The sequence below is a fragment of the Melozone crissalis genome, unplaced genomic scaffold (genome assembly GCF_028551555.1).
Source record: "Melozone crissalis strain CALT ecotype California unplaced genomic scaffold, PUWL_Pcris_2 ptg000018l_1, whole genome shotgun sequence".
Lineage (NCBI taxonomy): Eukaryota > Metazoa > Chordata > Aves > Passeriformes > Passerellidae > Melozone > Melozone crissalis.
Window position 1 is genome coordinate 12,275,876 of NW_026535796.1, and position 19,879 is coordinate 12,295,754.

At 48.0% G+C, this 19,879-nt stretch overlaps 1 protein-coding gene across 1 annotated transcript in view; it reads left to right on the plus strand.

Moving 5' to 3' along the window:
* The window catches only part of SLC25A22 (solute carrier family 25 member 22), a 50,403-nt gene extending 34,220 nt beyond the window's left edge, over positions 1 to 16,183 (plus strand). The window contains exons 5-10 of the mRNA XM_054275819.1: positions 2,065 to 2,155; positions 10,751 to 10,869; positions 12,531 to 12,696; positions 13,516 to 13,670; positions 14,478 to 14,553; positions 15,377 to 16,183. Of these exons, the coding sequence (XP_054131794.1) occupies positions 2,065 to 2,155; positions 10,751 to 10,869; positions 12,531 to 12,696; positions 13,516 to 13,670; positions 14,478 to 14,553; positions 15,377 to 15,530 (761 nt within the window). The 3' untranslated portion in view covers positions 15,531 to 16,183. The remainder of the gene's footprint in view (positions 1 to 2,064; positions 2,156 to 10,750; positions 10,870 to 12,530; positions 12,697 to 13,515; positions 13,671 to 14,477; positions 14,554 to 15,376) is intronic.
* The last annotated feature ends 3,696 nt before the right edge of the window (positions 16,184 to 19,879 follow it).

Genomic DNA, 19,879 nt, shown 5'->3' on the forward strand with positions numbered 1-19,879 from the left:
TATTCATGCTGTGTCAGTGTACAGGTGTTACACTTCATAGCCATTGGGAGTGTTGTTGCCAACTTGGCCTTTGGGGAAACACTTCATGGGCAGCCACTTCCACTTAAAATGAGGCTGTGTGGATTTGCTTTGTAGATCCTGATATGATTGGCATTAAAAGGTGGATGTGGGGTGTGAAGGTTCTGTGTGGCTTCTCTTTGTGTGCAAGAGCCATGGCAGAGGGGACATGATGTGTAGGAGGAATATCAAACCGAAGCAGCACAATCACTGGTGCCCTTAAAAGTTTGCCAAGAACCAGAAGTGTGAGAGGCCTGCCCTGCTCCCTGCTAGTTGATTTGTGTACTGTGAAAGATGATGGCATTTGTTGGATGAAACAAATGACAAGTGTGGAATGAATGCATTGCTTTGGCTTGCAAGAGGCAGCACTCTGTATTTCCTGCAAAATCTGAACATGGGAGTTGAAAAGGGGGAAGATGTGTTGGGCTGCCCAGCCCCATGCAGCAAAGGCTGTCTTTTCTTGCTGCAGTTTTCTGAATAGTGGAGATGTGTCGTATGAGCAGAGGATGTGGAGCAAAGGATTCCTGTGTCCCCACTCCCTGTTGTAGTGGTTCCAGAAGTCCCATTGTGACTTTGCGTCCTAATCTGAGGAGAGTCCCCCTAAACCTATGTCTTTCAGTTCTTGAAGGGAGGGGAGTCCATCCCAAGGAATAAAGGATTGAGCTGATTTTTCTCTAGGTGTTTTAGCCCTTTTAGCTCCTGCCAACTTGGGTTCAGAGGTCCTGAAAATGAAGCCCACCATGTCTTTGGAGCCTTGTGGGAGTACAGGCTTCTCTGGCTGCTTCCCTTTGGAATATGAATCTTTGGGTTATATTGTTTAAATCTCAAAGATAAGCATAAATGTCTGTATTTGTGTTTGTTCTTACAAAGGTGTTCTAGGCCATTGACCAATCTCAAGTGTAGCTACTTTGGAGGGTTTGGAGCTCAGTACATTTCAGTGCAGGTAGGGAGAGCTTGAGGCTATAGGATTTAAATGGAGGGGAATGTTCTGGAGTGTTAATCTAATGGTGCAAACCTCACTCTGCTGGGAAGTGCCTGGCTCTTCCCTCGCTCCATTTCCCCCAGGGCAGCTTGAAAGCTGCTCCCAGCAGCACTGATGTTGCACTGATACCGGTGTTGAGGCCCACAGCAGCCAGCCAGGCCATGCAGGCCTTTCATTGTGGCAGGCACAATACAGGGATTTGCTGTTTGTTGCTGCTGACAAAAGGGCACTCTGGCGGGTGGGGGATGCAGGGAGCCAAGGCTTGTTTACACCCCAGGTCCCCCAGCAAGCCTTGCCATGGAGCTCAGAGGGGAATTTCTGTGTGCTGCAGCTTGTGGTGGGCAAAAAGCCACTTCAGCAGTGGCTGTTCTGGGGGTGACACCCAGTGGTGACACACAGGGGAAGCCACTTTGCTCTAAGGGCTAGTCTAGAGCTGGTTCTGTGCAGATGAGCCAGGTGACTTCAGCCAGCCTCCAGGTCTTTCAATGGCTCTGCCTTTGCTGAGCTGCTTAGAATTCAAGCTGCTCTGGGTTTTTGGGATTTTTTTTGGGAGGAAGCAGGGAAGGGATCCATTGAGAAGGCGTGGCAGGGGGTCTTTTGCTTCTCAGTATCACAAAATATTTGCAAAGGAGTTGGGACTGGTTGTTAAACCATCTTGTACTCCTTTTCTGAAGGTTTGATCTACATCCTTCTGAATTCATAGGAGTGCATCCTTGGATGAGAGACAGGGATGCATGTATACATGGTGGGAGGTAGTAGTGAAGCTGAAGAAATTACAAAATACATACGGCAAATGGAGTAGAAACACATCTGGGGATGTTTTCACAAACTCAAGGTGCTGGGAGGCAGAAACATTTGTTAATTTTCAGTGGTGTTTTGTATTTCTAAATCCCTTTGGTGCACTGGGAGCTCTCCTCCTTCTCTCTGTGGTTTCGTGCAGAAGTTACAACACATTCCTGAACAATCCAGTTAACAATTCCGTTATTCTCATTATCCAATGGCCTTTTTCTCTTTTCCTTGCCCAGGGGCTGCAGTGAACCTGACTCTAGTGACGCCAGAAAAAGCCATCAAACTGGCAGCCAATGACTTCTTCCGGCATCACCTCTCCAAAGATGGGTGAGTAGGGAATTGACCTTCTGCAGTCAGCTTGAAAGACACCGACTCTTGCAACACGTCTGGTGAGACATCAGGAGAAGGTGGAATGGGACAGTGCAGTGACTGAAATATGAGTTGACCTTGAACAGCTCAGCTGGTGATTACGTTCAGGCTAAGGATGCAATGTCTAAAATGGGAAGCATGAAGCACTCCACTGGATGACTGCTCTTTACTCAAGCTTCTAAAAATAGTCCCAGATTTAAGCCAAGGTTAGCAGATCCAGAATGTGTAGTCTAAGTATTTGAGAGGAACCCAATGTCACTGATCATTGCTCAAATAGCTGCTGGGAGGACTCTTGTCCTCAGCATCCTATTGGATCCTTTCATGCTCCTTCTGGCTTGAAAAGGTATCAAGTCAAGTTCTGTAGACCCCAAACTTAGCACCCCTCTTCTCCTTTTGTACCTTGAAAATAGTTTTAGAGAGGTGGTAAATCTGAATTAACTAAGGGCACTTGCAGCAGCTGACCTTCAAATAAATGCTGAAGGAATAAAATTACTGGTTCAGCTTGCAAGTGGAGTTTGGTTCATGTGAATTAAATTTGAGTAAAAGGCATAAGCTAGAGCAGTTGAGAGGAGCTGGATCCTGAATTTTTAATGCTGCTTTCACCAAGATGTTTCCAAATTGCATGAGAAATAGTTGTGTCTCCCATCAGAGAGGCCTTTCCCCAGAGGCAGGCAAGGGCATTGTCTCCAGTCCTCAGTGACAGTAGCTAAAATAACAGCCTGCTTAGGATATGATCCCAGCAATTCCCATCAACAGTAATGGGGTGGGGCCTCAGTGAAAATGCAAAGCTCCAGCACAATTACTGGGCTTAACAATTTCCCAAAACATATCACGTCAGTCCTGGCTGCTGCAGATCAGTGCCTTAACAGCTTCAGTGGACATTGTGGACTGACACAGATTGAGAATCCATTTTTTCTCTGTACCTTTTCTTTCTTTTTTTTTTCTTTTGTTCTGGAGTCCTTTAAAGTAGCAGCTAACATATGTCTGTGTGACTCATCGGCTCACAGCTCTTCGTGATTTTCTGACTCAAGTCTTTGAATAGTGTCTCTTCTGTGCTCTGCTCAGACAGTGGGAGGTAGTGATGTCCTCTACCAAGTGGTGTGTCTCATCCCTGCAGCAGACAGCCCAGCACACCTTGGTGTACTGCAGTAAACAGCAGCTCTTTGCCACCACCTACAAAGTGGGGGCTTAGTGGCCTGTGCAGGCCCAAAAAGGGGCCAAGCTGACACACCTTGTACTGCCACTAAGGGAATGGTTCCATGGAAGAAATCAGACTAGCATTGCAACATATTTGGCATTCTGGGAGAGCAATCACTGCTGTGATGTTTCAGCCATTAAAAGGGGACATGACTTTCAGTCGATGTCCTGCACCAAGAGGTAAAGGCTTCCTCAGAGGACCAGTGTGTGTTTGCCTCAGTGCTGAGTCCAGCTTTGAACAGGGCTTTGGGTAAGTGGGGTGCAGCTGTTTCCATGAGCAGCTGAGGTTTTCACTTAGACCTCTTCCAGTTTGACTTTTGGGTCACTGGCTGGTGCACACATGACATAGATGATATGCTGCACTTAATTCAGAATAAAGGAGCTAGAGAATTTTTCCAAGAGCAAGACACCCTGTTCTCCTAAATCTTACATACTGATGGGTCTGGCACTACAGTGACCTAGAACAGGAGCATGATACCACTCAGGTAGTGGGCGGTCTTTGTGTCTCAACACAGAGCATTTTAGTTCCTTTAGAGAAAAGAGACATTGGGTCACAGTTAGGTGACAAGAGCACCCAGCAGAGTGCTCTTGTGTGGAGTCAGAGTCACTCATCTCATTTAACCACCGTGGGGGGCTTGGATGAGTGAAATCTGGTCAGCTGTGCTCTTGAGGCTAGCCAGTGTGAGCTGGACAGAGAGGCAGAGCCTTGATGATTTAAGGTATTTCTACCTAGAAACATCACTGCAAAATATGATGGGAAGAAAAATACCTTGTAGGTTTGCTGTGTCTGGTACAGGCTATGAATGTGGGATCTGGTAGTTTTCTCCCTTGGGATGCTTCTGTCCCATCCTCCCCAGCTGCCTTGGTAAGATGGGACAGGATTAGCAGTGCTGGAATTTAAAGGCCTTTCCCACCCAGGACCCAACAGGGTGCATACCTGCTGACACATCACAGGGCTGGGCCACCTATTTCACAATTCCAGCCAAAGCCTAGTTATGAACAACAAAATAGCTTGGGGTTAGAAAGGTGAAGCCTGGAGCTGCCTGGCACATGAATATGGTTTCATTTCTTGATGTGTAATTGCATGAGTCAAGGTGATACATTGGGCAAAGCACAGTGAGGGGGTTAGGATCAATGTAAGGCTGGATCAGCAATATCTTGGTTCAGCTCCCTCAAAGTCCTTTTTGCACAAACCAGTCTGTCTGCTGTGTATTTTCATAGATGCTGTGCCCTTGGGTCAGTATCCCAAAGGATACTCAGATCTTTGAGCTCTGACTCAAAGATGCTGAATTCTTCTAGGCCTGTTTACATTGAATGCCTTTGTGCTAAGCATGTAGCACTTGTCTTGCCTGAAATATGTTGCACGAGTTGGTAATCCTTTTCTGATAAAATATGCATGTTCTACCAGTATTTGCTGATTAAAATATGTGGTATTAAAATAGACCTCAATGTGCAAGAGGAGGAAGCACGTGTGGACCAGAGAGAGTGTGGCAATTCCAGCATGACTCAAAGTAGCCTCAAGTTAAACAACAGCTTTCAGTGTGCATTAATCTATTTATTTTTATCCTTTGAAAAACTTTGTGTTGAAATTGCTTTTAAACTGCCAGGATAAAAAAGTGGCATAAAGCCTGTTTTTGAAAGGCCAGACTGAAAACAGCGCCTGTGGTGTAGGAAGCTCCTGACTGCGCATTGCTGGAAGAGTATTTTAGGGACGTTATCACTACAGGTTTGTGCTAGACTCCCTTTTCCCTGACACATCCTCTGCCCTTGGACACTGCTGGGGGTAGAGCACTGGGGCAGCAGGTTCTCACAAGGGATCTCATGTCCTTGCTGGTGCAGCTCTCTCCTGAGTGTGCAGGTGTGTGTTCCTGCAGCTCTCTCCAGCCTGAGGCTAACTCAGGGAGGCACTCCTGCCTGTACCATGCTCTTCCCCTCCTTTTGGTGCAGGGAGCATGTGTGCTTACAGGCTGGGGGACGTCATTTCTGCTTCTTGGCCAGCTTTGCCAGTTTCTATTTTGATGTCAAGGCCATTATGACAGCCTACAGCTACAGCGTTTTTGTTTTCTCAAGAAACAAAACTGAGCTGGTCCTTCCAAGCTGTCCTGGTCATTTAGGAGTGACGAAGGCCTGAGTGAGTTGTGTGAGTGCTGAAGACATGCTTGCTATGCTGTGGAGGAGAGGAGGGAGACCAAGATACTGAAAAACCTGAAGGGCACTCCATGACCATAATTGACAAAGGTGATAAGGTCAAATGATTTCCTGTGATGATTTTGACCTAAGAGCTGCTGTAATTCCCAGGAGAAGAAGGTGGCCCACAGAAGACCAGGCAGGTCTTTGTTCCTGTGTCTTTCTGTGGGGAAGAATTTTCACTAGGCTGGGGAAGGCAGAATGTGGAGAGAGGGGAAACCAGGTCTTCAGGCTGCTGGAAACAGATGGGATTTTTTAAAACTCTGGCTTTTTGAAGCTGCATGTGTTGAGAGACTCAGTTTCATGGCTGCTGTTAAAATAGGAGTGGCTTCATTGTCCAGAGCAGAGGATGTGAGGAGTCACCAGGGCTAAGTGAAGTGCCAGACTATGAAGCACTTGGGTATGAAGCTGAGAAGGCAATTTAGATTGATAGTACACCAGCATTTAAAATACATCATTGACTATTGGGTACTCAGTGTGTGAGGCCTCTTTGATTGATTTAAGTATTTCCTGCTTTTTATATCCTCTTTGAATCTGGGTGTTAAACATTTCATAAACCAGTTCCTTTTAAGTGTTCTACAAAGTTTCGTGTTTATCTCCAAAGTGTGGAGTGCCAGGTAGCTGTTTTGTTGGGCATGTGTTTGCCAGGTTTTGTTCATTTTTCAGGTTCTTGGTTAAATATTCTGCCTTGGCTGCAGTAAAGTGTCTCATGCCTTCTTACATAAGCAATTTGTTGCTCATAAAAACTTTCCAGTGTCCCTGGATGAGTTTCCTGCTGCTCTTCTCCAAGGTGTTATTCCCTTACTCATCTTGTCCTCTTTAATCTTGACCTTTATTTTGTTTGTTTTCTGAAGCAAAGGCTGGCAATCTGCTGTCTTAGCAGCTCAGATTTCTAGAAAGACCATCATGACTGACTTAATTCTGCCTCTGCTGATGCTAGAAAATTTTCTTCTATTCTGCTTCCTCTTGTCTTGTATCTTTGCACAGGGAAGAGAAATAGCCAACTGGGACAAGCAAGGTATTTTTCCTTCAGTCTTATGCAGTTGTGGAGACTGGAGCTTGTTGTCCATTGCCTTCCCAAGTGATACATGTCCCCAGGGCTCTTTCCTTCATCTGCTCTTCTTTCAGGCTCTCCTGAAATACTTGGACCATCTCTTCTGTGGCATGAGTTTAAGTATCAATTGCATGGCTTGGATGATCCTTGAGCTGCAGAACACTCTTAGTCAGGCTGTAAAGTGAGGCTCCCAATTTAGGAAGAAAGAGTGCTGCTGCTAGTCCTGGTGCTGAGCAGCACATAGTCTTGTATCACCCTGCACAAGACTGTGCTTGGTCTTTCTTTGGCACTTGTGTGCCCAGGCAGCCTCTCCTGCAGTTATCCACTGGATACTCAGACACTTCTTTGGTGTAGGTAGCCCTCATCCAACTCACTGAGACTTGGAACTGGGGAAATCTCTCCCTTCCCCTTGAGAAGGAGACAGGAGCTGATCATGTCACTGTGCCAATTCAGGAACAGCTGTTTGGGGAGAGCTCTTTTATTTAGCACACAGAGGCCAGGCAGTTGCAGTGGGTTGAAGCTGTTGACATCAAAGGTCAGCCAAAAAGTAAATGCACTTTCAACTGTTAATCTGGAGGGAGATAGAGATGTGCTGTTTAATCACAGAATGCACCCATGGGAGGAGCATTGTCCTTGTCATCATTCCAGGCACATGTCTTGGGATGAAACATGGGTTGTGTCTGTGTTCAACATGCTCAGTCGTGTTACCCTGTCTATTGTTCACTTCCACAAATGTTCACATAGGAACAAAACACTTGGAATTTCCTGCCAGGGCAAACCTGATGCAGGTAAAGAGTCAACCTCCTCTTGACTTAGTCCAAACATGCAACACAGAACTCTTGTACATTCCTGGAATAATGGCTTCCAGATCAACATTTAATCTGGCATGCTACTTTGAGATGTATCTGTTCCACCTCAGTACTTTATTTGGCTTGTCTGAGGCATTTTTGAGCTGGCACTAGAAGTGAGAGGGAGTAGTGGGAACTGTATTGCTTTTACATTTCCAGCATCGTAGCTCCAGCTTTTCTGAGGTGCAGTTGCAGTAGCTTGTTCCCCCTTGGAAAATCAGGGGTTGGATTGAAGGGCAGTTTGTGTGCACATCCCCCTGTGATTGTAGCTGAGAGGGTGCTCTTCCTTTGAAGGACAACTCCTGTCTTCTGGTCTTCTAATCCATATCAAAGACCCACAATGTGAATTGTTTGCAAGGAACTGGCTCTCTCCGCTTTGAAACTCCTGGGGAGCTTTCTGCAGCCTCTTGGGCTGACAGACAGAGGCAGGGGTTATTTTATGAGTGAGGAAGGCAATGTCCAAGATGGGGACAGTAACCTTTGGGTAGGAAATAAAAATGGATTGCTTTGGATGGATGTTTCTTTAGCTCAGAGATTTCCTCTCTGGAAATGTTATCCTGATTCCAGAATGGCTGGTTCTGGTCCCTGCCCAAACACAGTAAATTCCCACATGGTCAAGATTCTGAGAAACTTGAAAAAACCCTACACTGCTCCCATGTGACATCAATATATCAATGCTGTCAGAGATCCTGACTTTGAACTGATTGCTTCCCAAAAGCCTTCCATAAACCTCTAGTTCCTGTTTTTTGACTTTTTCAGCTCTAGTTTGAAACTCTAATTTAAATCAAGCATGTATCTCCTCGCCTTCCCATTTGACATTTTTGACTTGTCACAAATTAATAGTATGTCAGTAAAAAATGTAGAACAACTGATTTCTGCCAGTGCAGAATTTGAGGCTATTGTGTATATGTTATATTTAACACTCCCTTGCTGTGATAAAAGATGGTTTCTGGATTTGTAGGATCAGATCTTTGCTGGTGTTGCAGCTTTTGAAGTTAGTTGAGATGTGCTGGTTTTTAAACCACTGGGGATAAGGCCAGTGGTGCCTTAAATATTTAAACTCCTTTGTTGTGCAGAGATGAACAGTTTTCAGACTTTCCTTTTATGTGCAGACTGGTGAGGTTTTGCAAAGGCAGTTTGACCCCTGTATGGCAGCTTTTAAACCTCCTGTCAAAAGATTTGCTTATCCTAAGCTACTTTTTTTCTTGGACTCTCCCCAGTTCCCAGGATGTGCAAACCAAAAGCTGAAAGCCCTTGTTCTAGATGCTTTTGATGTATCTGTTTGACATCTCTAAAGTACACCCACATGTGTAAATCCTTCCTTGGGCCATACTGGCATAGCTCCATGGAGTTCAGTCAAGTCATGGCTGACTTTAGTTGGCTGGGATAATGGTCCAAGATGAATATGTAGGCCAAATCTTTCCTGATCTTTTGAACTGGTTATCAAAGCAGTCACCCTGGATGAAAGCCAGAAGATATGTACTCTAGGGATGCTCCAGGGCTCTTGCTAAAATGGGAGATGCTCTGCTGTGCCAAGGAGAGCTTCTGGCAGCCAGCTCCTTTGGGTGGTTTGCTTCCTCCCACAGCCAGGCTGGGGACTGTGCAGCCTTGCTGCTGACTGTATCAAGCCACTCAGAGACTGCTGCTGTGCTTCAGGCCACCCAAAAGGCACAAGTTGGCCACGTCCAAATGGCAGTGGCAGTGGGAACCTCTGGATTTGCACACCCTAGTTCCCCCACACCTCCAGGAAAGCCTGCTGTGCACACTTCAGCACTCGTGTGTGTAACTCCGTGGGAGGGATTGTTCTTTGCAGCTCCTCATCTGTGGGGAAATTTGGAAAGGGGAGACTGAAATATTCCTTCTTTCAGCCTTATAGGAGAGCTCTATATTTAGTCACTGGTAATCTCTGTTGTGGCTCTGTGCCTTTAATCCCCTGCTCTCATATCCTCTCCAGAGAAGATGAGAGGTGGAGAAATGGGCCCAGCTTACGTGGTGGGCCAGCAGGATTACTGTGCATCTGCCCTCCCTTTCCTGTAGGGCTGGCAATGAAACTGCTTTGCTGGCCCACTGCCCCACAGCTGGGCTGTGTGTGTGCTTAGGAAACCCCTGGCAGGGAGTGTGCCTGGGCTGTGCAAGGGAGTGGGGAGTGTCACTGTGGGACTGCTTCTGCCACAGCGTGGGGGTGTGCCTTGAGCAAGTTAAGATGAGGTATTGCTGCAGAGCAGGGCTGGGGGAGGTAAAAATGGTACTTGCATTTAAAACAGAAAAAAGAGGAGGCTGTTTCTCTCTGGCTGTGTGATTTATACACACTTCTTTTTTAAGCCCTTTTAGGAAAGAGCAGGTCAGGTGTACTTTTTAATCAAGTCTGTGTTTTCTGATGCCAAGGCGTGAGATTTTTTTTTTACAGGGCAAAACCACATCACTTTCTGAAAATCTTATGAGGTTTTGTATCCTGAATTCCTCTTTTTAGCCTTAGCTGGGCTCTTTCATAGTTTTGGAATGGAGGGAACAATGAAATGCTGCATTTTGCTGCATGAGAACATGTTGCTGATAGTCCCTGCTCTCTAGTGCAGAGAATACACAAATCTTCATTGCTGGAGGTCCATCCCATCCCTTGTCTCTCAGGGAGAACCAGTTTAGTGCAAAGGCTGTTTGTTCAGGTTTGGAAAACCTTGTAACATGAAACAGCTCCTAGCCGCAGAGGAACTGCCTCCCTGATTCATATTCACTCTTTATTTACTTTGCTTTTCTCAGAGAACTCCAAAGCAGCAAGATTAATATTTTCCCTCCTTGTTCCTTGTCCTGTGGTCTGTGTTTGTTGACAATTTTTAAAGGACTAGGCTGGCAGGAGGAAAGCTGCTTATCCCCCTTAATGCTCAGGTCCTCTGCTGCCCTCTGAAGTGATACCCTTTCTGAAAGCTGTGCCCTCACCAGGGGCACCATCAGCCTAGAAGAAGCTGCAGTGCTCTGCCTATGGGTGGAGGAGGCTGTGTGCTCCTGTTTGGGGCTGTTCTGATGGGGCTTGTGGCTTTTCTGAATGTTCTGTTTCTGGGGACAAAATGAGTCTGTTTTCCAGGTCAGGTGGTGCTGGCAGAGATGCCAAGCCAGGGTTGTGCTGAACTGTCAGGCCTAGCAGGTTCTGCTGTCCCCTTGGCTGCCTTTCCTGTAACCCTCAGCTAGCCAAGGGGCCTTGAGCCTTGTACCCAGCTGGCCAAGTGTTATTCCAGGCCACCTCCTCTGATGACTCTCTCTCTTTTCTTTGGGCAGGAAAAAGCTGACACTGCTGAGGGAGATGCTGGCAGGCTGTGGTGCAGGTACCTGCCAGGTGATTGTCACCACTCCCATGGAGATGCTCAAAATCCAGCTGCAGGACGCAGGACGCATTGGTATGTGGGCTCTTCTTCCCTGTGCCCTCAGCAGGGAGAGGGGAAGGAGCTGGGGCTGGGCTTTCAAGGCAGAGCTGGGAGGAGGAGTGGAGAAAACCCTTTTCCCTCCCCCTGGTCTCCCACGTCAGAGATACCACAGATGTAGCAGGTTTCTCCTCCTCCTCCCAGCTTCCTTCCCCCCGCACTTTGCTCAGCTGGCTTTGCAGAGGCCCTTGCAGTTACAAAAGGTGGTGGATTTTTTGCTCAAAGCAATAGGCTTGGCAAGCAAAACAGCAAATGCTGTTGGTGGATGGAGAGACAGGAGAGATGAGTGGGTGGTCAGCTTGTGGGTGATTCAAACCTGGTAGATCCTGTGCACCCAAAAGGGATTAACATCCTCCAGTGCCTTTCCTGTGCTGCTTCCTCCATCTCTGTGTTTTCTGATGTCTGTTTGTAGCACCTCCCTAACAGCTTCCCAAGGGGATGTGTCATTTTCAGATGACTTGTCTCCCCTTGTACTCTTTTTTCCTCTCTGACAAAAACAGCAGTTTGTCTTGGTTGAAACAGTAAATAAAATTCTCCCAGTGCACTGGATTTGAACGAGATTTGGGATCAGGCTCCTGGGAATGTGGGCGTGAGCTGGCAGGCGGCAGAGGCAGGAGGGAGTGTGAGCCTTTTGGCTGAAACACTGTGGAGTGTTTCTGGTGAAAGCAGAGACCAGAGTCTGGCATGGAGACTCCAGGGGAAAGAGCTGCTTGCTCCTTCCTTAGTTTCTTCCAGAGGTCAGTCTGGGCTGTGGCCCCACTTCCCAGGAGCCCTGCATGACACTGTTAGATACCATGTTTATGGCCCTTCCTGGAAAATGGGCCAATTTGTCCTTTAATCTCTCATTTGATGTGGCATTCCTGAATAATCACGGATTTACTTTTTCTTTTCTCTCTTCACTGGTTTTACTGCAGACCTTATCCTCTTTGTGCGTATTATTTGAAAATGTTGGAAGGATTTAATCCGTGGTTTGAGGGTTCAGGAGAGGTTTTTGATGCTGTGAACAGCCTGTTCTCTGTGTGGCAGGAGGGCTGTGGTGTGCCGGGATTACTTACAGAGTGAGGTGCTCTCCATCTTCTGGCCAAAGGGCCGAAGTGCAGCAGTTGGAAAAGTGGGAGGAACCAGGATGTGTTTAGAAATGTGACTGAGAAACTCCCCAGGTTAATGATTGCTTTCCGGGGAGGGAGGCAAAGAACAGAACTTGGGGAAAACTGTCTCGTTTATGAGCATCTTGTTTGTTACACTGGCAGCTCAGGGACACACCTGGAAGCAGGGACTGTCCCCTGCCTGCTCACAGCACCCCCTGTTCTCTGCACTGCGGAGATGGTGTGGGACGGGCTTGGGCAAACGGGCCGGTGGGAGAGCGCAGCCGACAGCCCTGTGCTGTGGCAGCACTGCCAGGGACTGGCACAGGCTGAGGGAATGGGTACACTGGGGGACAGGCTGGCCTTTGTGTGCGGGTTGTGCTGCCCCTGTGGCTCCGTGTCCTGCGGCCTGGGCAGCGGGAGGCTGCTGTGGGGCACAGGCAGAGGGAGGCTGCTGTGGGGCATGGGGTACAGGAGGCTGCTGTGGGCCATGGCGTGCCAGGAGGCTGCTGTGAGGCACCCACAGACCGGGGCTGGTGCTCTGCTCCCCAGAGGCACAGAGGAAGCTGATGGCGGCGCAGGGCCAGCCCTCCTCCTCCCCCGCGGCGGCCAAGCCGCATGTGGAAAAGCGCCCCACAGCGACCCAGATAACCAGGGAGCTGCTGCGGAGCAAAGGCATCGCCGGACTCTACAAGGGCCTGGGAGCCACGCTGCTAAGGTAGGATGGCTGCTAAGGTAGGATGGCGTGGGCTTGAGCACAGGGCACTGGCATCCCCAGCCTTGGGCCTGAGGCACCACCCATCCCGGGGATGAGCCTGGAAAGGAGGGGTTGACTTCAGCGGGTGTGGGCTTAGTTTAGTTCGTTTTCCATGCACAGGTTTAGTACATTAAAGAAGGAAAGGTCAGAGAAGTGATGGAGGGTATCTTTTTGTTCCTGTAAGATTTAATTCTGCTGCTTTCTGTGAAAGGTTTTTGTGTGCCCCACGATCTGTATTTTCACACTGTACAGAAGTCTGTGTGAGCTGGCAGAGTAAAACTGTCAGCCTGAGACCCCAGGGTGTGCAATGGGAGCTGCGCCACAGAGCGTGTTGGATGCAAGGACTGATGCCTGCTCTGACACTCTTTGCCTGCGCTTTCACAGTGTCACTCTAGCTTTAACAAAGGTAGAGCTAAAGCAGCACCCAGGGCGATGGAGGGCAGGATGGGACCTCTTGTAATTAACAAAAGTGGTCAAAACAATTGACCTCTGAATGTGCTGGTGTCTTTGGTTTGAGTGTTGGAGAAAAGGGGGAGCCCACTGATCCTGCAGGGCTACATGCCTCCCATAGGCCTGTTGTCCTTTGTGCAGTCACTTTTGCCCCACCGAGTTTCAGCTCCTGTCTGCACTGCAGTCACAGAGCCAGGATATCTGCATTGCACTCGTGGCTGTGCTGACAATGTGTGATGCTTGCAGCCCTTCCTTTGCTCGGTTTGTTGGTGTCCCATGCTGACTTCGCTCATCCTTGTTCTTTCTTCCTTTTTTCCTGCCCCACTGCAGGGATGTCCCATTCTCCATTGTTTACTTCCCGCTGTTTGCAAACCTGAACAAGCTGGGCCAGAAGGACCCCAATGTCAAGGCTCCGTTCTACGTGTCCTTCCTCTCTGGATGTGTGGCTGGCAGTACGGCTGCAGTGGCTGTCAATCCTTGTGATGGTGAGTCCTGAACAGTCTGTGCTGGTGGCCTGGTGCCAAGTGACAGGACTCAGAGGCCCAGGCTGGGCCAGGTGAGAGGAGGGTGACTGTGCCAGCTTTTTTGCAGCATGAGCACACAGAAAGGGACAGCTCTGCTGCCTCCAGCTCTGATGGTGTGAGTTCAGCTGAGTTACAGCTTGGGCCACAGCTTACAAACAGGTTTGCTGTACTTACTAGGTATGTCAGGAAGAGAGTGTCACTGATTTCACATATTCTTGGCAGGAAAGGCACATTTCCATGTGAGGCAATAATATGCAGACCAAGTAGACTTAAAATTGTCTGGGACAAACAGGGGAAGCCTCAGATCTGTGGCCTTTTCTCCTGCTCCACAGCATCTGCCTTAAGTACCGCCTTGGTTTCTTTCCTATGAAAAACACCAGAAAGTAATTGCTCTTTCCTCAACGCTGCACATGCTCCAAGATGTGAAGCAATGTTGGAGTAGAATTATGTGTTTTAGATGCCTCTTCCTGAAGGAGATGAGCATTTGAAAATTAGTTCCCACTTTGCAGAGACATATCTGAATTTGGAAGGTTTAAAGCTTAAGTCAGCTTTTGAAACCTTGATCACAGGGAGGGAGGGAGGGGTTGGGTTTTGGGTGGCTTTGTGTTTCTTTTATCCATATGTAAAGGAATGGGTTTGTATTCCCTGATAAATATATGAAAATGGTCTGTATTCCAGGCAATTTTGTTCTGACCATTTCAAAGACATTACTCTCCTGCCTGCTACACCTCCAGTGCTCAGCGGTGTCTCCCCTCTCTTTCCCCCCAGTGATCAAAACGCGGCTGCAGTCCTTGCAGAGAGGAGTCAATGAGGACACCTACTCGGGGATCCTGGACTGCACCAAGTAAGGCTCCTCATGGCAGAGCCACCACATCAGGTGTTTGGCCAGGCAGGCAGTGCAGCTTGTAGACCCAACCAGAAGCTGTGCTTCATGTTCCCTCTGTCACTGTGCTTCTATCAATCTATCTGTCTATCTGGAGATATATAGAGAGATATATGAGCAGATGTATAAATATAGTTTTATAAAAGAGAACTTCTTCCCATATTGAGCAAGAAAAATATAGCATTTATATTTAAATACTTCTGGCCAAACCCCAGTAGTCATAACACTGAGATTTTATTTCTGCAAAGGGAGGCAATGTTGTAGTCCCTCCCAAGGCCCCACTGTTGGAAAATCCTACAGTATTGAGTCTCATATCCCTCCTGGGACTGCTCTGCACAGTGTCTGCAGAAGCACTGCCAGAGTGTGCCGTCCCCAGCTGCATTATCCTCTGATCCTTTGCTAAACTATGGTCTGGCCGCTTCAAAACACAAAGGGACTTCTCTGCTTTTGTATTTCAGTGGTAGCCAGAATCTGTTGTCATCTGGCTTTGTCCCATGCTGAGGGAGCTTTTGAGCAGGGGAATCTCTGGATGTAAGCATGGGGTTGCGTTAGCTGTACTTCTGGACACGAGCAGGGATGCAGGGATGGGGCAAGTTCCTGCACGGCCACTTGCAGAGCACTTGGGCAGTGATGGGAGATTCGCTGTGGGGGCTGTGCCAGGCAATAGAGCTTGCCCGGGTTTAGTCTCTGGAGGGAGGCGGAAAGGCAGGGCACGGCCAGGGGCTCTCCCGGCACGGTGGAGGGGTGGGATGGGCACTTAGCTCTCTGTGCCATTTCTCCCCAGGAAGATCTGGCAGAGGGAAGGGCCCTTGGCCTTTTTCAAAGGGGCCTACTGCCGAGCCCTGGTGATCGCTCCTCTCTTCGGCATCGCACAAGTGGTGTACTTCGTGGGCATCGCGGAGTTCCTGCTGGACCTGCTCCCCAGGCGCCGGGCCTAGCCCTGCGGGGCTGCCTGTGCCTGCCCCGTGCAGCGCCGGATCCATCCCGTGTTCGCCATCCCTGTCCATCCGTGTCACAGCAACAGCACAAAGGCTTCGGCAGGGCCGCAAGGGACCTGGGGCCCGCGTGGGCAGACTGGGGAGGGAGAGAGTCCCTTCCCTGCCGCCTCTGGAACCCGCCCCTCCCGCTCCTTCCATGGACAATACTTAATTATTCCTCTCTCCCTCTCTCTCTCTCTCTCTCTTTCTCTTTTTAATTTCCCACTTTTTGGTTTTAAATTGTCATTCTTAAGGACACTGGTAAGCACAGACTGGGCTTGCAGACCCAGAAGTCTCCTCTCAGTCTTGGGGAGGAGGAGAGATGGGAAAGTAATAACTTCAATCCTCATCCACTCGAGTTTCCCTTTCTACCTGGAGCTGCCAGCCATCTGAGGAGGAGCTGGAGGGGCATCTGTGTCCCCTCAGCACCTCCTTGGCTCTGCTGACCTCGGGTCAAGAATGAATGCTGCACAAAGGGGGCTTAACTCATTGCTGCTGGAGGCAGGGGTGGGGGGGATGCTGGCTCTGGCAAGTTCCTTGGCCTGGAAACCTTCAGTCCTCCCTTCTCCCTTTTTAAAAACTAGTTGGACTTAAATGAATTCTGACTGTTCCTATTGATTTTGTAATTATTTTTGTTTTAAAGCAAAGGGACGTCCCTCCTAACTAGGTGTCACAGGCACATCTGGGTGAGGTGCAGAAATAAGGTGTCTGCTCTGTAGGGAACATGTCTGTGGGATCACATGAATGTCCAAAGATGCTTCCCTGCTTGGCTACAGGCACGGAAGGGAGAGGAACTTGGGATCAAGTTATTTTTGTTTCAAGGTGGGGTTTTTTTTGGTTTGTTTTGTTTTGTTTTGGTTTTGTTTTTGTTTTTTGTTTTATTTTTTAGTTTGTTTTTGTTTTATTAGTTTGATTTTTTTGGGGGGGAGGTTGTTTTGTTTTGTGGGGATTTTCTTTAGTTCTGTTTTGGTATTTTTTTGGTTGTTTGTTTTTGTTTTTAGGTTTTTTTATGTTTGGGTTTTGTTTGAGTTTTTTTTAATTCAGGGTTGTGGGGAGGAAAAACCAAACAAAAAGAAGCCACTTACATTCCTTCAGCCTGCCCACCCCTAGAGTGATAAAGCTGTGGCTGCAGGTGTAGATCAGCTGATCCGATTTTTTCCCAGCCTGACCCCAGGTGTGTGGAAGGAAGCACTGGCTCCAGTTCTGGCACTGCCCAAGCCCATGGAGCAGCAGTAGAAATGCTGCACCTGTGGGCTCACCCTGCCAGGTGAGAACACAAGGTCTGGTTGTGCTCTGATGTTTGCCTTGGGTGTGGCTGGAGCCAGTGGGTGTGGAGGAGGCAGAGGGTTGACATTCTCTGAGCAGGGAGCTGTTTGTGAGCCCCGTGCATCACAAGAACGTCCTGTTTGCTCCCTGTGGGGATCAGGGCTGGGTGGCAGGGGGCAAATCCACACCTACAGCCTGCTCTGTCAAAGGGACGCTGCCCCAGGTAATATCACTTGTCAGAGGAATTCCTCATTCAGTACTCTCTTGGGCTGTGTGATTAATTCTAGTTGAAATGATCTTAAGTGTGAGATCTACCAACCCAGTGTGATATTCTCCGTTATTTATTCCATTTGGTGCAATCCACCCAACTTTGGTGTTGAAATTAAACTGATTGAATTCACTTTTCATTCCTTCTTTTTGCTTTATTCTCCAGGCGCCTGCTTGGTGTTTGTGTTTTGAATGTGTATTTAAATTAATTTTTAAAATAGCCTTGTTTTTAATGTTTAAAAGAAAACCACCTCTGTTTCACTGTTCTTTGGTTAGGTTTTTGTGAAATGTGTATGTTGGGGGCCTTCTTCCTTGATGCATCCTTTTTCTCTTTGAAAAAGTTGTTCTGTGGCTGATTTGTTACTTGTCACTTCGCATATGTGAATAATTTTCTTTTTCTTTTCTTTTTTCTTAATGACTTCTCCTTGTATCTGGGAAGGAATCTGTGCAAAGGCAATGATAGATGTCTGTGCTGTGTGTAGTGCTGTGATGCTGCTCTTGCTCTGGATTTCCCTTGGGTGGATTAAAAGAGAAAGGTTTATTTTATTTTTTTCTTTAAGGTGCCCCATTCCTGGCTGCTTTTTGATTTACAGGGAGGGTCCCCAAAAGAGACCCTGATGATAAAACTTGTGGGGTTTCAGCTTGCCCTTCTTCCCTGCAAGGAATGTCCTGGAAAATGGGTGACTTGTGGCTGCAGGAATGTGTGTGGGTGCAGGTTTGTATAGTGGGGTTAAGTTTGGAGGAAAATTGGGTGCAGTGAAGGGCTGAGATTCAGGGAAAGCTCTCCTTGTCCTTCAGGATGCTTTTAAAAACTTCTTTGTAAAACTGACTCTCCTGAAATCTCCAGCTCTTCTTCCGCTGTGCAGGAGCTGGTGGCCTAAATGATGCTGATTTTTGGCTTCCTGGACATGTCCCTGAGCCAGCAGGACTTAGGGAAGTGGCAGAGAATAACAGCTGTGGCTGTGCAGGACAGGTACCCCCCTTCTCCAGGCAGGCATGGTCCTGCTTGCAAAAAAAAAAAAAATTTAAATGGGAGAATTCCCATCAATTGAATGAATCACTTATTAACTGAAACCACTCTGCACTGATTGCAGCACTGAGGAATGAAAGTAAATAAGCACACCTCTGCTCCCCTCCCTGCAGGTGCTGCTTGTCCCTGGGGCAGGAGCCAGCAGCCAGCACCACTCCTTGTTCTTCCCAGTGGCAGAGGCTCCCTCCTCCCACCCCGGCCCTTTCCAGCCTTACCTCGTCCATGTCAGCCTTGTCCCCTGCTGCCACCCTCACCTGGCTCTCCTGGCTCCTCCTTGGGTTTCATGGTGTTCACTGCCCTTAAATACATTTTGCTGGATCTGCTGAATGCCCCTCTCCTGGGTTCAGGTGCTCAAGCCAGTTCTGGCTTATGGAATTTCCTGCAACAGAAGGATGAAATTTCCTAAAACCCTGGGGGAAAATTCCTGAAAAATAAAAGGAAGAATCCTGGCAACCAAGAGGAGAATTCCTGGAGCACAAAAGGAAACCATCCTCGAAAGCTGAATATCCTGGATAACAAAGGGGACAAGACAATTTCTGTAAGACAATGTAGGAATTTCCATGTGAGAACTAGGGGCAAGTCCTTGAAAACAAAGGGGGAAATATTCGGGGAATTTCTAGAAAGCAATGGGGGAATTTCCTACAAGGCTATAGGGGGGATAGCCTAGAAATAAAAGGAGGGAAATTCCATGAAAGCAAGAAGGAAATTCCCTCAAATACCTGGGAAATTCCTGAAAAGCAGAAGTGACATTGTGTAAGAAAGTAACAGTGACATTTCCGAGAGGGGAAATTTCCCAGAGTGCAAAGGAGGAATTGGTGCTGCAAAAGGGGAATTGCCTGGAGAGGATGAATGATACTTCTTGGGAAATAATTTCTTGCTTCCCAGTGTGAGGAAAATCCACAAACACTAGAGGTTTCTCTCCGAAAAGGAGGCAGAGGAGTTCTTCAATTTTATTCGAATAAAGTGAGAAACTCCACCAGGCCACTCACCTGTGGCCTTTCCTCTGGAGGTTTCAGAGGGGCCACCCTCCTTTTATCCTGAACTCCGGCCGCCTGCTGCCCTCTCCCTTTCCCCATTGGCTGAGGCACCAGGAAGGTTCAGCCTTCCAGAACCACCTCCCACCTATCCCACCGTGAACCTACCATTTTACCCTAAAGTTCAGAAACTCAGGCTGTGCAGACCCTTGTCTATTTCAGGAGCAGAACTGCCTGAACTCTGCTACACACCTGCTGCCCAAAGTCAGCAGAGACATTGGGACACATTTCAAAGACAATAACACCCAATCTGCACCCAGCAAATTGTTTGTAAACACATGAGCTTTGCTCTCACTAGGGAGTAACAGTCATGTGGAAGTTTCCCAGGAAAGGAATGGAGATCCATCCCCTAAGGAGAGGGAAAAATTATAGACGGGGATGGAGGACTCTAGAAAGCAACAAAGACATTTCCCAGGAAACAAGGAGGAAATAGCCTGCAAAGCAACTGGGAAATTTCCTGGAGAGCAACGGGGGATTTTTTAGGAAGGAAGTGGGGAATTTCCTGGGAAACAACAGGCAGTGTTCTGGAAAACCATGCAGAGTGCCTAGTAGGCAGTAGGGAGTTCCTGGGAAAAGAAATTTCGTCAAAAACAAGCTGCACATTGGGAAAAAGGCTGCAGTCCCACGCTTCAGCCCCACTGGCCCCTCCATCCCTTCCTGGTCCTTGGGTTAGGAACCTCTCAGGGAGTTTGGGTTGTTTTTGCTGCTCCCCA